This window comes from Muscardinus avellanarius (genome assembly GCF_963383645.1).
Source record: "Muscardinus avellanarius genome assembly, chromosome: 11".
In the NCBI taxonomy this organism is placed as follows: Eukaryota; Metazoa; Chordata; class Mammalia; order Rodentia; family Gliridae; genus Muscardinus; species Muscardinus avellanarius.
Window position 1 is genome coordinate 7,240,846 of NC_137797.1, and position 21,642 is coordinate 7,262,487.

A 21,642-nucleotide genomic window follows, 5' to 3' on the forward strand; every position below is an offset into this window, starting at 1 on the left:
GTCTCAGTGTGGGAGAATGAGAGTGCAAATTGTTTCTTCAGATGAAAAGTAAGCCTCTAATTAGAGATGATACTGGCCTGAGTATTGATAGGAAGGTTTTATGGAGTTGGTTTGTTGGTTTTCATCTTCGGCCTGTGGCTCCTGGCACGCAGGAAGCACTGTTGGAAGTCTAGATAGTGGGCAGAGTGAAGGGGATGATCGGGTGCGAAGAACGCTGAAGTTGGGTCAGGAAAAACTGCCGTTACTTCCTGGCTCTGTGGTCTCCAGCAGGACCCTTTGCTATCACCAACTCTGTTTCGTCAACTAGAAAAAAGGACATGGAGACAGACCCAGTGTCCCTTCTTCTGGGATCTCGTGATTCCAGAATTGGCCTCAAGAAAAGTGAAATTATAGGCATTCCCATGAGGGAGAAGTTTATTCCACTGGAGAATATAAAAGGAAAATGAGCCAGGCGTGGTGGCGCACACTTGTAATCCCTGCGCTTGGGAGGTGGAGACAGGAGGATCGCGCAGGTTCGAAGCCAGCCTCGCTGCCTTAGGAGACCCTGTTTCCAAATAAAATATAAAATAGGACTTGGGGTGTAGCCCGGAGGTAGAAGGGTTCCATCCCCAGTACACCCCCCCAAAATGAAAATGAGCCACCATTTCTTCTTCAGAGCTTTTCAGGAAGCCCTTGTGTGTTGGTTTCTGTCGTTGCCGTGGCAGACCGCCACACGCTGTTGTCGTGCGCTTCTGCGGGCCAGAGCCTGCATGGCTCCACGGCGCTCCGATTCAGGCATCTCCTCTAGGGAAGACTTTGTCTGCCTTTTCCAGCTTCACGTTCCTTGGCCTGTGCTCCTTGCTGCTGCTTTAAACCTTGCAGTGCTGTCCCCACGTCCAAGTCTCCCTAAACTGCAGCTGTGGCCCTCTGGGGAGGCCTTTGCTTTCTGAGCTCTTGTGATTAGATTAGCCCACCACACTCCCTGCATCACAGCCTTGACCCAGTCCCACCTGCAGAGCTCCTTTGGTTCTAGGGAGGAGGAAAAGAAATAGACAGTGGTTCTGAAGTGTCACCAGGCACTGCATAGCCTTGAGAGTGGCAGTGCAGCGGAGGTGGGGCCAAAGACTTGGTATTTCCAGGAGTCCCTTGGTGCTGCTGGTCCCAGGACTCCACTTTGAGAACGCTGAGCTCAGCTGTCTTTAAGGTGCTTTCTCTACAGCCCGACTGTCCCCTGCAGGGTCTTTCCCAGTTGGGTACGACATAGGTCATTAATCCCACTCTTTAATTGAAAGGAGCAAACATCCTTTTTTTATGTGATGTCCTGGTGAGTGGTGAGTTTACGTCATGAAGAAGGTGAGCCGCGGGCGAGCTCCCTGAGGGGACAGAGGTGGGAGGGGAGCGGATGTGTTCAGATCCGCCCCGCGCCTTCTCTGCCCTCGCCTGTTACCTGGGTGGTGACAAGGCCAGCTCTGGGGCTGTTCCTCGTCCCTGGCATGGGTCAGCCTGGGTCACTCACAGCACTTTTGACCCAGCCGCTGTCCCAAGCCTGGGTTGACGCATTCAGCCTCACACATTTCTGTGAGGTAAATGCTGGAAGTCCCACTTTTGCAGGTGGCGGGAACAGAGGTTAGAATGTGTCCAGAATGGCAGAGCAGATGGTGGTGGAGTCACCAGAGCCTGCACGCTGAACCCTCTACCCAGCGGTACCTCAGACAGTTGGGCCCTTCCATATCCGCTAGGATATTTTGACAACAGGTTGTAAATTGAACAAAACAAAGGCTTTTCTTGAGGTTTTTTAATACCTTGTCCTGTGATAAACCTGGAGGTGGTGGTTTGGAGGTGGCTGTTGGTGTTCAGCAGTGTCCTGTGGGTCCAGAGTGCTCCGCCCTGCCAGCGCTCTGCCTTTCCCCGTGTGACAGTCCTGCTCTCCTGCATCAGAAGCTGAGCAAGAGGTGGCCTGTCCTCCCTCCTGTCCCTTCATAAGGGGGCAGAGCCTTCACGGGACCCGCAGAAGTTCATGGCACACCCATTCCTAAATCGCTGCCTCTGAGGTGCCCCAGGGTTGTGCGTGCAGATACCCTCGGTGCGAGGCATCAGGATTCGCCGCCAGCCAGTCACATGTGGCAGCCACGCTTCATTCCCTGCGTTGCTGATGAGCCCTTGTTTCTTGAAGGTGCTCTGGCACAGAGAGAAGTGGTGGACAGCACTATTGAACGTGCCGTCCACTCTCCTTGGCTTGTTCCACGTGATGTGGCCTGCTTTCTTGGCAGGGGCACGAGGGAACAGATAAGCACCTACTGGATCTGGGTACCTGAAAGGGTCCTCATCTTCTGAATGGAAGGCAGAGATCTTGAGGGGCTTGTCTTACAGCCCTCTTCTGCCCCATTTGTCCCTGGAAGATGCTCTCTGCTCTTACCTGGAATAAGGTACTTGCCCTCTGGTGCCTCAGCCATCTCATCTGTGGAGTAGAGGTGTTAGAAGCAAATTACCAGGCAAGTGTTAATCGTGCCATCCCGGCAGCCGTCCTGACGCGCAGTGAGCACCTGCACTCTTCTGTTGCCAGCTAGTGTAGCTGGCTAACCACATGTTTAGGCTTGAGCCGGCTCAAACGTGACTGCTTAGGGGACACTTTTTTAATAGAGAGCCAGGAGCAAGTGTCTGTATATTCTGGTTAGCCTTCCTGGGTGTGCCGCAGCACTGAAGAGTCTGTATCCTTCCTCAGTACGTCTTGTGTGGTTGAATTTTACAAACATGTTACTGATTGGACACACATCTCCTATGCTGACGGGATGAGCACTCAGCCCGCATCACAGGATGACAGGGCTGTGCCCCACTTTAAGAAAACCTGACCATATAAGGAGGAACCTTGCAATTACAGAATAATGTCTTAGCCTGAAATCTATGGCCGGTTTCCTAGTGTGTTTAAAATAGTATTCATATATAAAAATATCATTTGCAGACAGGAGCCCATATTCTGAAAAGAGAAGTATATTTGTATTGGGCATTTGGGGTAAGTAGATCAAAAATAAAAATAAAGTCTTATAAATATAAGAACTAGAAACTAAATTCTGCTTTTAATTCTGAAAGCTTAATATATATCTCTACTACCTTAACCCTCTCCTACCTCAGATTTCCACAGTAGCAGGAAGTGGGCAGGACCTGCGGCAGCTCACAGTTACGAGAGACCCACAGAGAATGCAAGTGGGTGGCCCCCGGGACGCCAGAGGCAGGGCCGGGTGCCTGCCTCTACTGCATCAACCGCACAGCGTCGCTCGCCTCGCCTCAGTGTGCTGGTCTTTTTTTTTTTTTTTTTTTTTTTTTTTTTTAATTACCTGTGAGGCCTGGTCTTAAATGTGTTGCCAAAACCTGGCATGGTGGTGCACACTTGTAATCCCAACATTTGGGAGGCTAAGACAGGAGAGTCACGGTTCATGGACAGACTCAGCTGCTTAGTGAGACCCTGTTTCAAAGAGTAAAAAATAGGGGTGGGGCCAGGTGTGGTGTCGCACGCTTGTAATCCCAGTGCTTGGGAGGCTGAGAAAGGAAGATCACACGGGTTCGAAGCCAGCTTCAGCTACTTAGGCTCTCAGCAACTGTTTCCAAATAAAATATAAAATAGGTCTGGGAGTATAGCTCAGAGGTAGAAAGGCCCTGGGTTCCACCTCAGTATGAAAGAAAGAACAGAGAGGGAGGGAGGGAGAAAGGAAGGAAGGAATGAAAAAATAGGTCTGGGAGTATAGCTCAGAGGTAGAAAGTCCCTGGGTTACACCTCAGTATGAAAGAAAGAGAGGGAAGGAGGGAGGGAGGAAAATAGAGCTGGGGGTGTAGTTTGGAGGTAGAATGCCCCTGGGTAGAAAGTCCCTGGGTTACACCCTCCATCAGAAAGAAGGAAGGGAGGGAGGGAGGGAGGGAGGGAGATAGGGCTGGGGGTATAGCTCAGAGGTAGAATGCCCCTGGATTCCATCCTCCTACCCAAAAAAAAAAAAAAAAAAAAAAAAAAACCATTGTTGCCAAGTTCCTTCCCATGGTGTGGTCAGTGAGGAGCAGCTAGAGATCAGCCAGCCCTCCTGCACCAGCGGCGCCTCCAGCACAGACACGGGCTGCGGTCTGACCCAGGGCCTCCCGAGGCCGGCAGGAGAGGGCGGATCTGGGTGCTGACGTGCCTCGCTTGCTTTTGCCTTCCAGAAATGCTCCCACTGCCAGGAGGCCGGCGCCACCCTGGGCTGCTACAACAAAGGCTGCTCCTTCCGATACCATTACCCGTGCGCCGTCGACGCAGGTAAGCCGGCCCTCACCCTGTCAGGGCGCCTCGAAGGCCAGGCCTGCGAGCCGGCCGGCCCCTCTTCGTGGTGGTGTTGTTCTGGCATTCTACCTCCGAGCGGTACCCACAGCCCTATTTTTTGTGTGTTTTGTTTTGAAACAGGGTCTTGCCAGGTTTCTGGGAGTCTCATGACATTTATGAGGCTGTCTTCAAACCTGTGGTTCTCTTGTCTCAGTCTCCCAAGTACGAGGATTGCACATGCACCATCATGCCTGCTTTGTCTCTCCTGATCTTCCGTTTGTAAATTCTGAAAGAATACAAAGGAGATAATAGGAAGGAGTGAAATAGGGTAACTTATTTAATAACCGTTTTATTCATCTAATTCAAACGTGATTTGCCGATGTAAGTGTACAGTTTGGTGGCTTTTGTATACTCACATTTAGTATATTGTGCAGCCCTCACCCTCGCAGATTTTAAAACATTCTGTCATCTTGTAAGAAAAACAAACTACCCATGAGCAGTTATTCACCTTCCCTCCCCATTCTCACCACCACTAAAACAGGGTTTTTGTTATTGTTGGTTTTCTTTGTGTTTTGCAGTACTAGGGATGGTCGGGAATCCAGGGGCGTTCTACCTCTGAGCCACCACCCCCCAGACCTATTTTTTATTCTTGTTTTGAAACAGGGTCTCGCTGAGTTGTGGAGGGCCGCACTAAGTAGCTGAGGCTGTCCACGAACTTCAGTCCTCCTGTCTCAGCCTCCCGAATGCTGGGATTGCAAGTGTGCCCACCATGTCTAGCTTTCCGCTTTCGTGTCTGTGGTTCTGGGGATGAACCTAGGAGCAGTCTACCCCTAAGCTACACCCCCAGCCCTATTTTTTATTTTTTATTTTGTAACAGGGTCTCACTTGCAAAGGGCCTCACAAGTTGCTGAGGCTGGCCTTGTACCCGTGATCCTCCTATCTCAGCCTCCCAAGTATAAAGGATATCCTATGTTTTATTTATTTGTTCACCAACTGATGAACATTTGAGTTGTTTTCTTTTTTAATTTTATGACTAATACTTCCATTGAACATTCGTGTATGGTCTTTGTGTGGGCCTGTTTTCAGTTCTCTTGAGTGTATGCCGAGGAGGGGAGTGCTGGGTCACACAGTAACTCCAGGTTTAGCCTCTTGAGGAGCTGCTGGGCAGTTTTCCGAAGCAGCTGTGCCGTTTTACATTCCTACTAGCAGTGTATTAATATTCTAATTTTTTTTTTGTGTGTGTGGTACTAGAGATTGAACCCACAAGTATTTTTTCTCCCTGCTATACCCCCAGCCCAGTTATTATTTTTATTTTAAAACAGGGTCTCGCTAAGTTAATAAGAGTCTCACTACTTGCCGAGGCTATCCTCGAACCTTTGATTCTCCTGTCTCAGCCTCCCAAGTACTGGAATTACAAACATACACCACACACCCAGCTAGAATTCTAATTCCTCAGCATTCTTGCTGACACTTTTTGTGTTGTTACTGTTACTACCACTACAGTTATTGCAGCCATCCCAGTGGATATGAAATGGTATCTCGCTGTGGTTTGGTTTGTATTTCCCTGATAGCTAATGATGCTGAACACCTTTCCATTAGCACACCTCCTTTGGAGAAGTGTCTGCTCATAGTTAAATATGGTTGTCTTTTAATTGTTGAGTTTTAAGACTTCTTTGCATTTCTGGATTCAAGTTCTAACAGTGCTTATGATTTGCAAATATTTTCTCCCATCCTTTGAGTTGTTGGTGTGTGTGTGTGTGTGTGTGTGTGTGTGTGTGTGTGTGTTGTGTTTCTGGGAACAGAACCCTGGGGCCTTCTACCTCTAGGCTACACCCCTAGACCTATTTTATTTTTTATTTGGAACAAGACCTTGCTAAGTTGCTATGGCTGGCTTTGAACCTGTGATCCTCTTGTCTCAGCTTCCAAAGTACTGGATTTCAAATGTGTAACACTATACCCAGGTAGTTTTCTTTTCTTTTTTTTTTTTTTTTTTTTTTTTTTTTAATGGTAGATAGTGTTCTCCAAAACACAAAAAAAATGGGGGCGGGTTTGTGGTACTTAGGATAGAACCCAAGAGCATTCTACCTCTGAGCTCAACCAGCCCTGTTTTTTGTTTGTTTGTTTGGTTGGTTGGTTGGTTTTTGTTGTTGTTTTTGGTTTTGGTTTTGTTTTTTTTGTGGTACTGGGGATGGAACCCTTCTACCTCTGGGCTACACTCCCAGACCTATTTTATATTTTATTTGGAAACAGGGTCTCTTAAGCCAGCGTGGCTGGCTTTGAACCTGTACATCCTCCACCACACCTGGCCAAAAACTTGAATTTCAGTAAAGTCTCATATATGTTTTTTCTTTTGTTATTTATGCTTTGGTGTCATAACAAAAAACTGTTGCCTATCTAATTCAAAATTACAAAGATTTATGCCTGTGTTTTCTGAGTTCTTTAGGTTTAGCTCTTACATTTAAGTCTTTGATCCATTTTAAGTTAATTTTTGTGTCTTGCATGAAGGATCACGAATTCATTCTTCATCAGGTGACATCCAGTTGTCCTAGCACCATTTGTAGAAATGACTGTTCTTTTCCCATTGAATGGTCTTGGGACAGTGGTTGAGAACCAGCTGACTGTGGGTGTGAACTCATTCCTGGGCTCTCCTCAGTACCCAACCATCTTCATTAATAAAAGCTTTGTAATAGCTTTTGAAATCGGGAAATGTGTTTTGTTCCTGAAGATTGCCATGCCATATGAATTTTAGGATCAGCTTACTCATTTCTGTTGTTTAAAAAAGCTGCTGAAATTTCAACAGTGATTAGCCAGTTGTGGTGGCACACACCTGTAATCCCTGTACTTGGGAAGCTGAGACAGGAGGATTACAGGTTCAGGGACAGCCTCAGCCATGTAATAAAGTTTTCAACAACCTAGCAAGACCCTGTTTACAAACAAAAAAAAGGGCTGAGGGTGTAGCCCTGAGATAGAGAGCTCTCAACTCAATCTCTCAATACCACACACACCCCCAAAAAACTTTATTTCCCATGGGAAACGGGTTACTGGGGATTGAACCCGGAGGCATTCTGCTTTTGAGCTATACGCTCAGCCCAGTATTTTTGTTGTTGTTGTTGTTGTTTCTTGTTTGGAAACAGGGTCTTGGTAGGTTGGTCACTCTGTTACTGAGGCTGAGTTCAAACCTGTGGCCCTCTGCCACAACTTCCCAAGTACTGGGATTACAGGTGTGTGCCACCGCACCCGGCATAAAAATTTTTTTGGTTAGGGAGAGTGGTTATAGTGAACCTGTAGATGAATCAGCAAATATTATCTTAACAGGCCAAGGGAGGTGGCACGCTTATAATCCCAGCATTCAGGAGGCAGAGACCAGAGGATTGCGGTTCGTGGACAACCTCAGCTACATAGCGAGGCCCTTCCCAACTCAAAAAATTAAAAGACTTGCCGGGCGTGGTGGCATACTCTTATAATCACAGCATTTGCAAGCCTGAGACTGGAGAATCATGGTTCGTGGACAGCCTCAGCTACTACTTAGTGAGTGAGGCTCTTTGCAACTCAGTGAGACCCTGTTTCAAAATAAAGAATAAAAAAAAATAGGGCTGGGATTGTAGCTCAGAGGTAGGATGCCCCTGAGTTTCATCCCTAGTACTGCAAAAAAAAAATTTTTTTTTAAATTAAAAAAATAAAACGGGGCCAGGAGCGGTGGCGCACGCTTGTAATCCCCGTGCTTGGGAGGCAGAGACAGGAGGATCGCACAGGTTTGAAGCCAGCCGCGCGCGCTGGCTTAGGAGACCCTGTTTCCAAATAAAAATGTAAAAATAGGTCTGGGAGTGTAGCCCGGAGGTAGAAGGGCTTCCAGGAACCCCAGTACCACCAAAATAAATAAATAAATAAATAAAACTAAAAAATGGGGCTGGGAGTGTAGCCCAGAGATAGAATGCCCCTGGGTTATATTCCCAGTACTGTAAAAAAAAAAAAAAAAAAAATTAACAGTATTCTTTCAATCCATTATTAAGGGATTAGAATTTCAACTGAGGTCGCCGGGCGTGGTGGCGCACGCTTGTAATCCCCGCGCTTGGGAGGCGGAGACAGGAGGATCCCGCAGGTCTCTTAGGCCGAGCTTGTTTAAGAGACCCTCTTTCCAAAAATAAAATAAAATAAATAGGTCTGGGAGTGTAGCCTGCATATAGAAGGGCTTCCAGGAACCCCAGTACCACCAAAAAAAAAAAAAAAGGAATTTCAACTGAGGTCTATAATTTCTTTAAACCTTGTTTAAGCCAGGTATGGTGGCTCACTGTAATACCAGCATTTGGGAGGCTGAGACCGGGGGATCCTGGTTCACAGACAGCCTCAGCTACTTAGTGAGGCCCTTTGCAACTCAGTGAGACCCTGTTTCAAAATAAAGAATAAGAAATAAAGTCTGGCGTGGTGGCGCATACTTGTAATCCCAGCATTTAGGAGGCTGAGACTGGAGGATCACGATTCGTGGACAGCCTCAGCTACTTAGTGAGGCCGTCCACAACTTAGTGAGACTGTGTTTCAAAATAAAAAATTAAAAATAGGCCAGGGGGTGTAGCTTAGAGGTTTGGAGGTAGAATGCCCCTGGGCTCCATCCCCAGACACCCCCCACACACACACACACACACACATACCCTGGTTTAGTAGTTTTCAGAGTATTTTACATTTCTTTTGTCAATCTTATTTCCAGCAGGGCTTGGTGGTGGCCCATGCTTGAAATCCCAGGGGAAACTGAGACAGGAGGGTCACAGGTTCAAGGACAGCCTCAGCAACTTAATAAGACTTTCAACCCTAGTGAGAACTGTTTCAAAATAAAAAGTAAGCTAGGATGGTTGCACACACTTGTAATCCCAGTACTAGGAGGCTGAGACAGGAGGTTTGCACAGGTTCAAAACCAGCCTCAGCTACTTAGTGAGGCTCTCAGCAAATTAGTGAGACCCTGTTTTCAAGTAAAATATAAAATAGGTCTGGGGGTTAGCCCAGATGTAGAAAGCCCCTGGGTTCCATCCCCAGTACAAATAAATAAATAAATAAATAAATAAATAAATAAATAAATAAATGAAGTAAAATAGGGCTAGGAGTGTACCTCAGAGGTAGCATGCTCCTGAGTCCAATCCCCAGTACCCCCCACACATACCCCAAAATTCCCAAGTATTTTAACACTATTGTAAATGGAATTATTTTATTTGTTATTGCATTGTTCATTGAGAGTATATAGAAATAAAGTGGATTTTTAAAATACTGATTTTATATCCTGCAACTTTACCCAACTTGATTTGTTCTTTGTAATGAATTTCTGTATACAAAATCATGACACCTACTATAGAGATCGTGCTACTTTTTCTTTCCTGATCTGATACCTTTTCTTTTTCTTGCCTAATTACCTCGTTAGAACTGTCAGTAAAATTTTGTGGTACTGGGGTTCCTGGAAGCCCTTCTACCTCTGGGCTATACTCCCAGACCAATTTTTTTTTTTTTTTTTTAAACAGGGTCTCTTAAGCCAGCGCGGCTGGCTTCGAACCTGCGCGATCCTCCTGTCTCTGCCTCCCAAGCACGGGGATTACAAGCGTGCGCCACCACGCCCGGCACTCAGTAAAATTTTGGATAGAAGCAAGACCTGACATCCTTCTGTTGTTTCTAATATAAGAGATGTGATGTTAGTTCATGGTGTTCATGTGTTGTGGGCAGTGTCCTAGGGACTGAGCACAGGGGCACTCAACCTCTGAACTGCACCCTCGGCTCTATTTATTTTTTATTTTGAAACAGTCTTCCTAGATTGCAGAGGATGGCACAGAACCTGCGATTCTCCTGTCTCAGCCTTCCAGTACTGGGATTGCAGGCCTGCATCGCTGCCCCTGGCCCTCGGTGCTCTTGATAGAGCCGGGGGGGTTCTAGGGTTGTAGAGTGCTCCGAGCAGGAGGGTCGTGTGTGGCGTAGGACTGATCTCTTGCTGTCCACCACCTGCTCCGTGCTCCTTTTCTCTGCATACCTAGGAACCCTCCAGTGGGCGCCAGCTGAGCACCCTACAGTTTATTTCAGCTCTGGCACTACCGAGTTAGTGTAGACTCCACAGGAAGAGGTTTAGCCCCACAAGGCTGCCCCCTAGACGCTGCCTCAAGCCTATGCTTCTGAATTGGCCAGCTGAAATCACAGGTCCTAAGACCCCACCCCGTACTCAGAACTCTAGGAAACACTATGTGAAGCTCCTTATTATAACGAGTGCTGATGAACAACCCGGAGGAGAGGTGCAGCCCACCCGCCCTCCAGGCACCTCCTCTGGCAGCAGTGGAGGTGTCCTCAGGTAGCATGACTGATTACCTTTCTAGAGGATAAAGGGGAGAGCTGAAAGTTTCAAGCTCCTGACCATGGATTGGTCCTTTTGGTGACCAGCACACAAAACACAGTTCTATCACCCAATCCAAGATTGGGGGCTATGTGTGAGGAACCCAGGTCACGACCAAATATTGGGGGGGGAAAGACTCTCCTAATACCTGTTTCAGGAAAGCACAAGCATGTTAGGAGCTGTGCCAGGAACCAGCAGTGGCAACCACAGTGTGCTCTTACTGTAAGCGCAGTGCCCTGGGGTGCTGCGTGTCATCTGTTGAGGTGGGGAGGAGAGGGGTATTGTGCAGTATGACTCCGCTTCAGCAACCTGGGAAACACCCTTCTTCCTCTGGACTTTAGTCTCTTCAGTGGATGCTTTTATTGTTACTTTTGGAGGTCAGATGTACTTAAAACCTTCAGCCAGCCAGCTCTCATAATGGCTGCAGTCTGGATGGAGGGGAAGAAAAATGGAGAGAGACAGGAATGCCCTGAGCAGTAAGTAGGGTGCCCTCTTCTCTGAGGAGGGAAGAGCGGCTTTCCTTTTCCTCTGGCTGCTGCTCTGGCTAGGAGGTGAGGTTTGGCAGGGAAGAGGGACAGGGTGTGGCTGATCAAACGCAGGGAACAGGCTCAGGCAAAAGACAGGTGGAATAGGGGCCTTAGGGCTCGCAGAGGGCCTCAGAGTCGGCCCTGCCCACCCTTCCTTCTGTGCCTCGCACAGCCTTGGCAGCTCCCTTCACTGTTGCGCAGGCAGACCCCTCCTGACATCCTCCTCTCTGCCTTCCTTTCCTCCTTTCGTCTTTCTGAGTTTCTGTAGGAGGAGCAGCTGAAAAGAACAAGAAGGTACAGAGGGTAATGATCGTGCCAGAGTTAGATTCTCGTGAGTGTTGTGTGTGCACGTGTGTGCTTGTGCTGAGGCGGCACGGTCGCCAGGGTGCTATCGGACCAGGGTGAGAAGAGGTAGGCAAGAAGTAGAGAAGGCCAGGTTGGTGCACGCACCTGTAATCCCAGTACTCGAGAGGCTGAGAGAGGAGGACCGCAGGCTCAAGACCTGCCTCAGCAACTAGCAAGACCCTCTTTCAAAATAAAAAGGGCTGGGGCTCAGAGGCAGAATGCCTCTGGGTTCCAACCAAATGCCAGAAAGAAGCAGCAGCAGCTGGCCCCGCCACCTCTGCCTGGAATGTCCATCCAGGGAGTTTGGGGTTAGACCCTCCCTCCCTTTCTCTTTCTTGCCCCAAAGGTTTCAGGTTCAGGCTGAGCTGTGGCTCACGGTCGGCCAGGTTCAGGCTGAGCTGTGGCTCACGGCGGCCGTGGCCGCATCCTTTGGTGCAGCTGCCGAGAGCTCCAGGCGCCAGCCAGCTGCCTCACATTGATTTCATTGCATCGCCCCGTTACATCAGAAAGCTTTGTTTTCTTTTTCCACTCAAAGCTTCCTGGTTTTAAATGCAGATTCTAAGTGTTAAATTTGGGGTGATTGTCTCTTTTAGAGGGGGAATCCTGCAAGAGTTCTCTCTCCCAGTCAGTGGCTGGGCAAGCAGGAATCTCCCACACTACGGTTCTGTTGAGAAACACTCGGCTGAGCAGCCAGGCAGCTAACCGTGTCCTTCCCTGACACACCCGTGTGCGTGGCGTGGAGCTTGTTGCTCATGGACGTTCCATGATGATGACACACTCGGGGTCTGCTCTCCTGTGGTAGCCGCAGCCAGATGTGACCAGTGAGCACTCCTCAAATGTTGGGAATGGAACCAAGTCGATGAACATTTCTTATTATATTTAAGGGCCACGTGTGGCTCATGACTAGACAGCCCACCTTGGAGCCGCCTCGATGAGGCCTGAGCAGTGTGGTTGGGATTCTTAGGAGAGGGCTGAAGAGTGGTGGGGACATTCTCTGTCCTAGGGAAAGCTTGTCCACACCGCCTCCAGCCAAGAGCAGGGCCTCCCATAAGCCAAGGGGACAAGGGAACAGTGCCTGCCACCTCCTGTGCTCCAGCCTGCACATGTCACCAAAGCGTCGCTAGCAGGAGGCTCCGGGCTGGGGTGCACGGCCCTCTGCCCAAAGCAGCAGCTTCACAAGATGCAAGCTGGGCTTTCTCATGGCTCAGGACTGCACTGCTCTGTGGGCAGGGGTGTCTGTGTTTATTCCATGGTCTTCTCAAGTCAGGAGTTCTGTACTGAGATGTATCTTATATCCCGTAAAGGTGTTCATTGATTGACTTTCTAATCATAAACAAGATAAGTCCCTGGGTTTAAGAGGCCCTAATCTCTTGGCAGAATAAGAAGCAGTGAAACATTTTCATCTTTGCCTTGCTGTCAGCCACCTAAACCTTTAAAGAGCTGTCGATGTCTCGGGGAAAACTTTTATTGCTGGGATGTCTCCATGGAAACAGTCCTTGTCTTAGGATGATCCGTGGCTCCTGCAGCTTCCCTCGCCTGACGCTGGTTCTGCACTCTGCACCTCCTCGCTAGCTCTGAGCCACTCACTGTATCAGGCACGGGATCTGGCTCCAGGTAGAGGACGCAGTCATGAGAACATGAGTGCTCAGCTTTGTTTGGGTTTTGTTTTTTTTTTAATGTGTTTAATGCAATGAGCCACAACAATTAAGACAGAGGAAAAAAGGGTTGTGGTAGCTCATTAATAATTCCACTGTGCATAAAGAATCTTGCCTAGAGGGGATTTTTCTTTTACTCTCATAAAGAGACACAGCTGGGAATTCCACTCTGCAGCCACCTTTGCAGCTGCTCTTTCTGCGGCAGACTTTGATCTGGCAGTGGTGGGGTCAGAGCCTGGATGGGTCATTATGGAACGCTGGGAGTCTTGGCCCTCCCAGGAGTCTGCGGCCCACCATTCCCCTCCAAGCCCGCCCCTCAGCAAGGCCCTGCCCCAGCCCTGTGCTGTGCTGAGCTGTGAGGGTGAGAGCCATGCAGAGCTAGATTGCGGCCGAGCAGAGACAGCGCTGCTGCCCAGCAGGTGCAGAGGACATTAGACCCCTCTTCTTGACCTCTCACCTCATTCTTGAGATCTCCATCCTCAGCCTGAGGTCCATACGGATACATACTGTTGAGTATCTGAAGCCTATGGGACATGCTGGAGCTAGGCAGTCTGGCCGGTGTTTAAGCAGAGAGAGAAATGGAAGCACAGGCTCCCCGGGGCTGACCTTTGTCTCTAGAGGCACCTTGTTGACGGGGCTGCCTGTGAGTCTTTCCCGGCTGATATGATGATCCAGCTAGCTGCTTGCTTTGACTTGACCTTGGACGTGCTGGCCAGGCCCTCTGGAGAGCGTAGGATAGTGCCAGGGCCTTAGAGAAAACCAATCAGAAGACTGGCTGCCTGGCTGGCCACCTAGGGCCAGGCGCCTCTTCAGGCCTCAGAAGAGATCTTAGCACACTTCCTCCCTCTACTTCTGACTTCAGCGCCTGGGCAGGGCAACGGAGAAGAGGCTCGCCTGTGCTGTCCCAGGCTCTGCGCTCCCTCGCTGTGCCAGGGTGGGAATCACAAGTCCTGGCCCCTGTGGGTATGTGTGAGGACACGCATCCAGGAGCAGCCATCTGCAGGTGCTCCTGCCTGAGCAGAGGTAGACACTGTCCTCAGGAGATTTCTCTAGAAGGCTCTGTTCCAGAAGTACCCAGTGCTGGTCCAAGTTGCCCTGAAGATGTACTTACATTGACATTTTGTTTTGGTTTGGTTTTTCTGCTTTTTCTCTCTCAGAGAAGGCAGTTATTAACATTACATAGATTTTGCCATTGGTCTGTCACAGCTAGCCCCTGTTCCATGGTCCCCTTTGCCGTGAACGTGGCCCCCATCCTTGTTCCTGCAACCCCTGGGGCATGAGGGTGGGCGGGTTCTACGACCCGTCTCTCTTTGGCCCAGGCTGGAGACCACCAGCACAGTGTGGCGGAGCCCAGGTGAGGAGGGCTCGCGTCCCTGAGCCCCAGTCTGTCTCCTGCTGCTCGTAAACTCTTCGGCAGATTGGAGCAGCAAGAGCCTCGGTCACGCTGTGTACTTGTGGGCTTTAAATGAACACATTTCACTTACTGCCATGCTCGTTGCCTGCTAGAGGAGGGGCCTGGAGGCTAGTGACAGTGACTCGCTGAGTTCTTGGGCCCTGGGAGCGAGGAAAGGCTGCCAGCCTGCCCTCCAGTCACAGCTGCGGAGGCAAACAGCGATGCTACTAGTTTGGCAGATTATGAAAGGGTCTTTTCAGTTTGTTGATGCTGTTGCAGACCTGAAGTTTTTATTTGTGTTCCTTTGCTTATTACTATGTCACTTGAAATCTGTGGATGTTTAGGCCGCTAATCTGTGTCTCAGTTCAGTTAAGTTTTAAACTTAACAAAGGTAAGTGCCATGGCTGCCTGCTGCCACAGTGCTTTGGGGCGTCCTGAGAATGTGTGATCTGTCTGCTTCCATTCCGCCACCATGTCCTGCACTGATGACCTGGCTGCTGGCCTGCAGAGCTGTGGTGTGCAGAGAATGGTCCTGGCTGCCCTTGCTCACTCAGCTCCACATAAACTGCCTGGTGCCTGCAGCTTTGCTCACGGGGAGGCAGATGCATCCTTGCGGTCCTGGAGAATCCTCCAAGGACTAAAAGTACCCTAAAGAAATTCCACTTTCTGTGAGGTACTTAGTGCAGATAATGTGATTTGTGGGGGGCATCTCCTGTGTCTTGAGGGACTGTGGGCTGCAGGTGACAGACAGCAGGCTCTCGGGCCTGGCTACCTTTCTGTCTCAATCACTATCCCCTCCCTCATCCCCTCCCTCTGTACAGAGAAGAAAAGGTGCCTCTGGACTTAAAGTGTTTTTATGAAGAGGCTTTGCCTTGAGCCTGTGGCATGGGGTTAGCCTAGAAGTAAGGATTAGTAAATAGCATTATTTAAGAGATTGTCTCAGATCAGTAAATATGACCCATCATGGACATATAGAAAAAAAAATCACCTATAATCTCACACACACACACCCCTGCTGGTCTTGGGATGGAACCCAGGGACATTCAACCACCAATCGACACCCCCTTCCCTATTTTTTATTCTTTATTTTGAAACAGGGGCTCACCGAGTTGCAGAGGGCCTCACTAAGTAGTTGAGGCTGTCCGTGAACCGCGATCCTCCTGTCTCAGCCTCCCGAATGCTGGGATTACAGCGTGCGCCACCACGCCCAGCTCAGTTATATTTCGATAAATTTTCCTTCTGTCTTTTTTGGTGGTACTGGGAATTGACCCAAGGATAGTCTACCTCCAATCTATACCTCCAGCCTTATTTTATTTTTTATTTTGAAACAGGGTCATTAGATTGTTGAGTATCTCCTGTTTGCTGAGGCAGTCCTAGAACATGCGGTCCTCCTGTCTCAGCTTCCCAAAGTACTGGGAATAGAAGGGTGCTCCAACATACCCAGCCATATAAGACATTTTAATGAAGAATATACTTATATATTTGTATATTCTGGTTGTTAAGTGGTTTTGTATCATGTATATTTACCAAACTATTAGCTAGTTTAAAGTGTTAATTTGAGCCAGGTGCAGTGGCATACAGTTATAATCCCAGTACTTGGGAGGCTGAGACAAGAGGATCACATGTTGGCAGTCAGCCTCAGCTACTTAGGCCTCCTCAACTTAGACCCTGTTTCAAAATGAAGAATAAAGAATAGGGATGGGGATGTAGCTCAGAGGAAGGCCCTGGGTTCAATCTCCAGTGCTGCAAGCCAGGCGTGGTGGCACACGCTTGTTATCCCAGTACTTGGGAGGCTGAGACAGGAGGATCACGGTTTGTAGACAGCCTCAGCTACCTAGTGAAGCCCTCTGCAACTCAGTGAGACCCTGTCTTGAAATAAAGAATGAAAAATAAGGGTGGGGGGGTCGCTTGAAGGTAGAACGCCCCTGGGGTTCCATTCCCAGTACAAAAAAAAAATCTTTTTTTTTCCCCCGGCACTGGGGATGGAACCCAGGGGCATGGGACATTCTGCCTCTGAGCTATGCCCCAGCCCTATTTTTTATTTTTATTTTGAAACAGGGTCTCACTAAGTTGCAAAGGGCTTCACTAAGTAGCTGAGGCTGTCCACAAACCATGATCCTCAGCCTCCCAGATGCTGAGATTACAAATGTGCACCACCACGCCCAGCTCCTATTTTATTTTTTATTTTGAAACTGGTTTTCACTGAGTTACAGAGGGCTTCCCTAAGTAGCTGAGGCTGGCTGCAAACCTATGATCCCCCTGTCTCAGCCTCCCAAGTACTGGGATTACAAGCATAAACTACACCACCATGCCCCCAACTAAAGTGTTAATTTTTAAGTGACTGTGGTTCCAGCGCATTTAGGCACTAGAGTTCATTTGCGGTATCATTAATGTCTTCCTATTAGAAGTCATAGTGTAAGCTGGGTGTGGTGGCGCACACTTGTAATCTCAGCGTTTGGGAGGCTAAGACAGGAAGATCAGGGTTCACAGCCAGCCTCAGCTATTTAGTGAGGTCCTTTGCAACTCAATGAGACCCTGTTTCAAAATAAGAATTAAAACAAAGGGCTGGGGATGGAGCCCAGAGGTAGAATAGCCCTGAGTTCCATCCCCAAAAAAAGAAGCCATACTGTGAGGTCGTCTTTCCTCCTTGTCTAACACCGTTGAGCCCGGGCCGTGGTGCAGGCTTGGGTCTGGCAGTGCCAGCACACAGGTTCCACCTGACTGTCCTCTTCTGTCTTGCAGATTGCTTGCTACACGAGGAGAACTTCTCGGTGAGGTGCCCCAAGCACAAGGTGGGTCAGAGGCCCTGGCAGCCTGTGTTTCTGGTGGGGCTGGGGTTGGAGTGGCTCTGAGAGCCCAGGGGCGCATGCCTGTCCCTGTTCGCTTTTTGGGCTGCTGGCCTTCTCCTAGGCCCTGGGAGGTGGACAGGCACCATGCTTAAGGGAGACCCAGCACCTGGGGCCCGCAGCTAGGAGAGGTGTTTTTTGTTGTTGTTCTTGGTTTTTATTTTTAAGTGGGGTTGTCTGTTGATTAGGGAAATCAGAAGAGCAAACTTAATGCAACCGCTGACTTCCACTTGAGTTCACTAGAACCCCAGGTCACGGTTGGTGTGTGTTGCGGTTGGTGTGAGGCCTGACACTGAAGCGAAGGTATTTTCCCAGACTACAGAGGTAGAGTTGAGTCCAGGGCTTTGGGGAAACGTGCAGTCTCTTTCAGGCTGCGGTGCTGCAGAAGTGGCCCGACAGGGGTCGGTGAGCTGCCGCTGCCACACCTCACAGTCGGCTTAAGAGCTGACCTGGTGTTCGCCTCCCTTAGGAAGCGTAGGTGATGAGGAGGTGGTTGGCCTGTTTCTGGGACACCACGGATGCGTGTGGAGAGGGGATGCAGAAGGCGCCGGGGAAAGGATTGGCTGGAACCCACGGCCGCCTGATGTTCCTGCGGTGGCTGCCCTGTGTGGCTGAGGTCACACTGACACCTGGTGGTCACTGGCTGCTCAGTCTTCAGTCTCCAAGTGCGGCGAGAAAATACTAGAAAGAGGTTGCCTGGAGAGGTCTGTCCTCAAAACATTCCTGAAAAATGCTTATGATTTACTTTAAACATTTTTTTTCAGAGGTGGATCGTAGGATCTGACAGTATTCTCTTTTTATTTATGGTCACATTTGCCTCAGAAAGCCCTTTTCTGGTGTCTCCTGTGTGTCCTTCAGTACTGACTCTGCTTTTTCTTTCCTTTTCCGTGTGCCGTTCCTGTCCTCACCTCTACCCTCCCCGACTCCCACACGCTCTCCTGTCGTCCCGTCTCCTTTGGCTCTGCCGGCACCAGCCCCCCCTCCCGTGCCCTCTCCCCCCCTTGCAGAACAAGACCGCAAAAGGCAGCCTCAGCACAGAGCAGTCGGAGCGGGGGTGAGGGGGGAAGGTGCGCGTGGGAGTGGAGAGGACAGCAAGCACAGGTGAGTTGGGGCCGGCTGGGCTCCCACTGCCATGCCTGGCTCTGCCCTCGGCCGGCCCAGGCTGCAGCACCAGAATTTAGTCGCATGGATACCAATGCCAGGTGGAGAAAATGGCTTTTCATGTCGCCCCAGGATGTCTGTGGGAAGGTGGCTGGGGCTTCAAAACTGTAGAGCCTGTTGGGGTTCAGAGTGGCTTTCTGAAGCCGTGGGGTGGAGCTGGCGAGTGGGAGCTCCTGCCAGCCGCCGGCTGCTCCCTCCGCCTCAGCGTAGACTCCAGCCAAAGGTCTCCTCCTCTCCTTCTCCTCCTTCTTCTTCTTCTCCTTCTCCTCCTTCTTCTTCTTCTCCTTCTCCTCCTCCTTCTTCTTTTCCTTCTCCTGCTCCTCCTCTTCCTTCTTCTCCTCCTCCTTCTTTTTCTTCTTCTTCGGGTCTGGGGATGGAACCCAGGGGCATTCAACCTCCGAGCTATACCCCCTGCCCTATTTTTTATTCCTTATTTTGAAAGAGGGCCTCACTAAGTAGCTGAGGCTGTCCGCGAACCACGATCCTCCGGTCACAGCCTCCTGAATGCTGGGATTACAAGTGTGCGCCACCACGCCTGGCGGGTCTCTTCTTTTTGACTGACCACATTTCTGTAAAGCTTATAGTGTGTTTCCCTTTGAAAAGCACAACCGTCTCCAATTTTTTTTACTTATAATTTCCTTTTCCCTCCAAACCATGAAGAATTCCTTTTTGCAGAAGTATAAAGGAAGGAAAATCCTTTCAGAGATTTAGTAGACTTGAATGTCCAATTACTCTTAAAAACCTGGAGTGGCCAGCTGCACTGCTGCCCGTCCGCGGTGCTCGGCGCGTGCTGTGAGGACAGGATTAGAGAAGGTAGGGCTTGGGAAGCCTCACCCTCCCTGCCCCGCTCAGCCGCTGAGGGCCGAGGAAAAGTAGCACGTAGAGAAGAGAAGCGAGCGTGACTTGTGGCTGGGGATGAGCTGGCTCAGAGCTTCTGTCCGAGGGCCACGTCTCTGTAAATGGGGACTCTAAGCGCCTGACCCCCACGCCACACTAGACCCTGCGGTTCTCTAGAATGTGACCTCCCCAGGTTACATCCGGGACTTTTTTTTTTTTTAAGTCAGGGCCTCACTAGGTTGATGAGAGTCTCACTACTGACTGAGTCTGTCTATGAACCTGTGACGCTCCTGTCTCAGCCTCCTAAGGACTGAGATTACAGGCCTGCTCCGCCATGCACTGCTCAGCCAGGAGCTTTCTGCCTTTCTGTGAAGTGCTCTGGTAATTTGAGGGCATCGTCAGGTTCCTCCCAGAACGTGGTGGTCTTCTTCCCCTGGGGAGGTGTTTCGAAGGCGCACTGGCTCTGCCGTGGCCTCGGGGTGCCGGGTGTTTGGCCATAATGCTTCTCTCGCGTCTTCTGGGGAGCGGTGGGCAGGAGAGGGGGGCATGGAAGCCATCTCGGTGTTCTCGAGCCGCAGGAGCCAAGGGAGCGGGCATCTCTGTGGACCTTCACAAAGACCCTGCTGGCTGCTGCACCTCCAGAGCCGCTGCCACGCTCTGCAGCCCGCCCTCCATCCGCCCTCAGGGAAAGCTGGGGTGTAGGTTCCTAGGACTGTTGGGGCTTGGCTGGCCTTTCTGCAGACTCCTGAGCTGAGCTGATACTGGGCCTCATCCCAGCAGGGTCAAGTTCTGTAGGGGTCTTCAAGTCTTGCTCCTGAAATGTGTCCTGCAAGGCCTGGGTAAGGAAAGAGCCCATTGTCCTTTAGTGCTGTTTGGTTTTATCCTAAATTCCAGCCTGGGCCCTGGTAGGCAGACTCTGGGGGATGTGGGCCGTTGCCTCTACCCGTTCTTGGTCCCTCCCCGTTGGCAGGGCCTAAGTCTGAAGCCCTGGGTCGGCATCACCCTCCGTCTTCCCAGGCTGGAGTGGCCTGACCCATCACGTACGACCGTCTCGAGTCTTGATACTGGAGCCGTCGCCTCTTGCAAGAAAGGGTCAACAGTGTGTCCAGTCTTGTCCGCCAGTAATGCTCTCTTCAGTGATCCCACGGGGTGGATTTCCTAGTTTCTCAGTTCCACAGTCGTAATGAGGGCAGTCACTGTCCCCAGGCCTACAGTGGGCCACAGAACTGTGTGTGGAAGCCCTGGTGATCAGGGTCAGAATAAGCCCCTGCTCTCAAGGAGTGCCCATCCAGGAGTCTGACCACCATTATGGGGACCCAGACAGACGGGTGGGACTGATGTCTGTGTGCTCCCTGCACCCCTCTTTATCACACAGTGGTATGGAAAGTCCTGTGTGACTGGGGTCCATCCACTTAATATCTCTCTGCTTTAGTTTCTCCAAAAGAAAAAAACCACGCCACCATGTGAGGATTTGGTTAGGCCTCAGCAAGTGCTGGGCGTCTGGCTGCCGTGCCGGCTGTGAGCTCCTTAAAGCTGCAGCGGGAGCAGTCGAGCCGCAGCCGCCCTGTCTACCAGAAGAGGCCCAGAGCTGGAGGCTGGATTTCGCCCCCAACACCCCCATCCCTCAGCACTGGGGTACGTGGAATGGCCGAGGAGAAAGGCCTTGCACAGCCAGAGGCAGCATGGTGGCTGTGTGCCCACCGTGTCCTTGCCAAGACAGTTTTCATCTCTGTGGCTTCACTGTAGCGAGTGAGCAGGGCAGGCCCCTCCACCTGGCTCTCCTTCTTGTCACGTAAACAAGGGGACCCTCGGCTTTCCTGCCAGGCCCCATGAGCTAGTGGCTGAGGAGCAGGAGCCTCCACACTGAGGCCTTGCCTGGGTGCAAGAGGGTGCGCCTGCCCAAAGGCCCTGCACAGCCCGGCTGAGGACGGCATGGCCTCATAGCCCGTCCACAGATGATGTGTGACCCTGTGGAGTTCCCGTCACCCCCGCCTTGCCCGGGGAAGTCCTGGATTGCGCCTCCAGAGGAGGGCCCGAGTCTGTTCTCTTCCCCCACTGACACCAGACCAGCCTTGTGCCACTCCTGCATTAGCCACGTGTTCTGCTTGAAGCCCTGCCTCACAGCAGCGGGCAGTCTGCCAGACACTGCTCCTCACCCCCAGTGTCTTCAGAGATCCAGCCAATCCCCTCTTCAGGGCTTCTCGTCTCATTTGCCTCCGAAGGCGGCGGGCGGCATGCGCAGGCTTGCAGATGCCTGGGCCA

At 50.5% G+C, this 21,642-nt stretch overlaps 1 protein-coding gene across 1 annotated transcript in view; it reads left to right on the forward strand.

Moving 5' to 3' along the window:
• Nucleotides 1-18,440, forward strand: part of TCF20 (transcription factor 20) — a gene marked incomplete at both ends in the record, with an annotated part of 53,385 nt that extends 34,945 nt beyond the window's left edge. The window contains 3 exons of the mRNA XM_080706647.1: nucleotides 4,165-4,258; nucleotides 17,279-17,328; nucleotides 18,357-18,440. Of these exons, the coding sequence (XP_080562773.1) occupies nucleotides 4,165-4,258; nucleotides 17,279-17,328; nucleotides 18,357-18,440 (228 nt within the window). The remainder of the gene's footprint in view (nucleotides 1-4,164; nucleotides 4,259-17,278; nucleotides 17,329-18,356) is intronic.
• Between the last annotated feature and the right edge of the window lie 3,202 nt (nucleotides 18,441-21,642).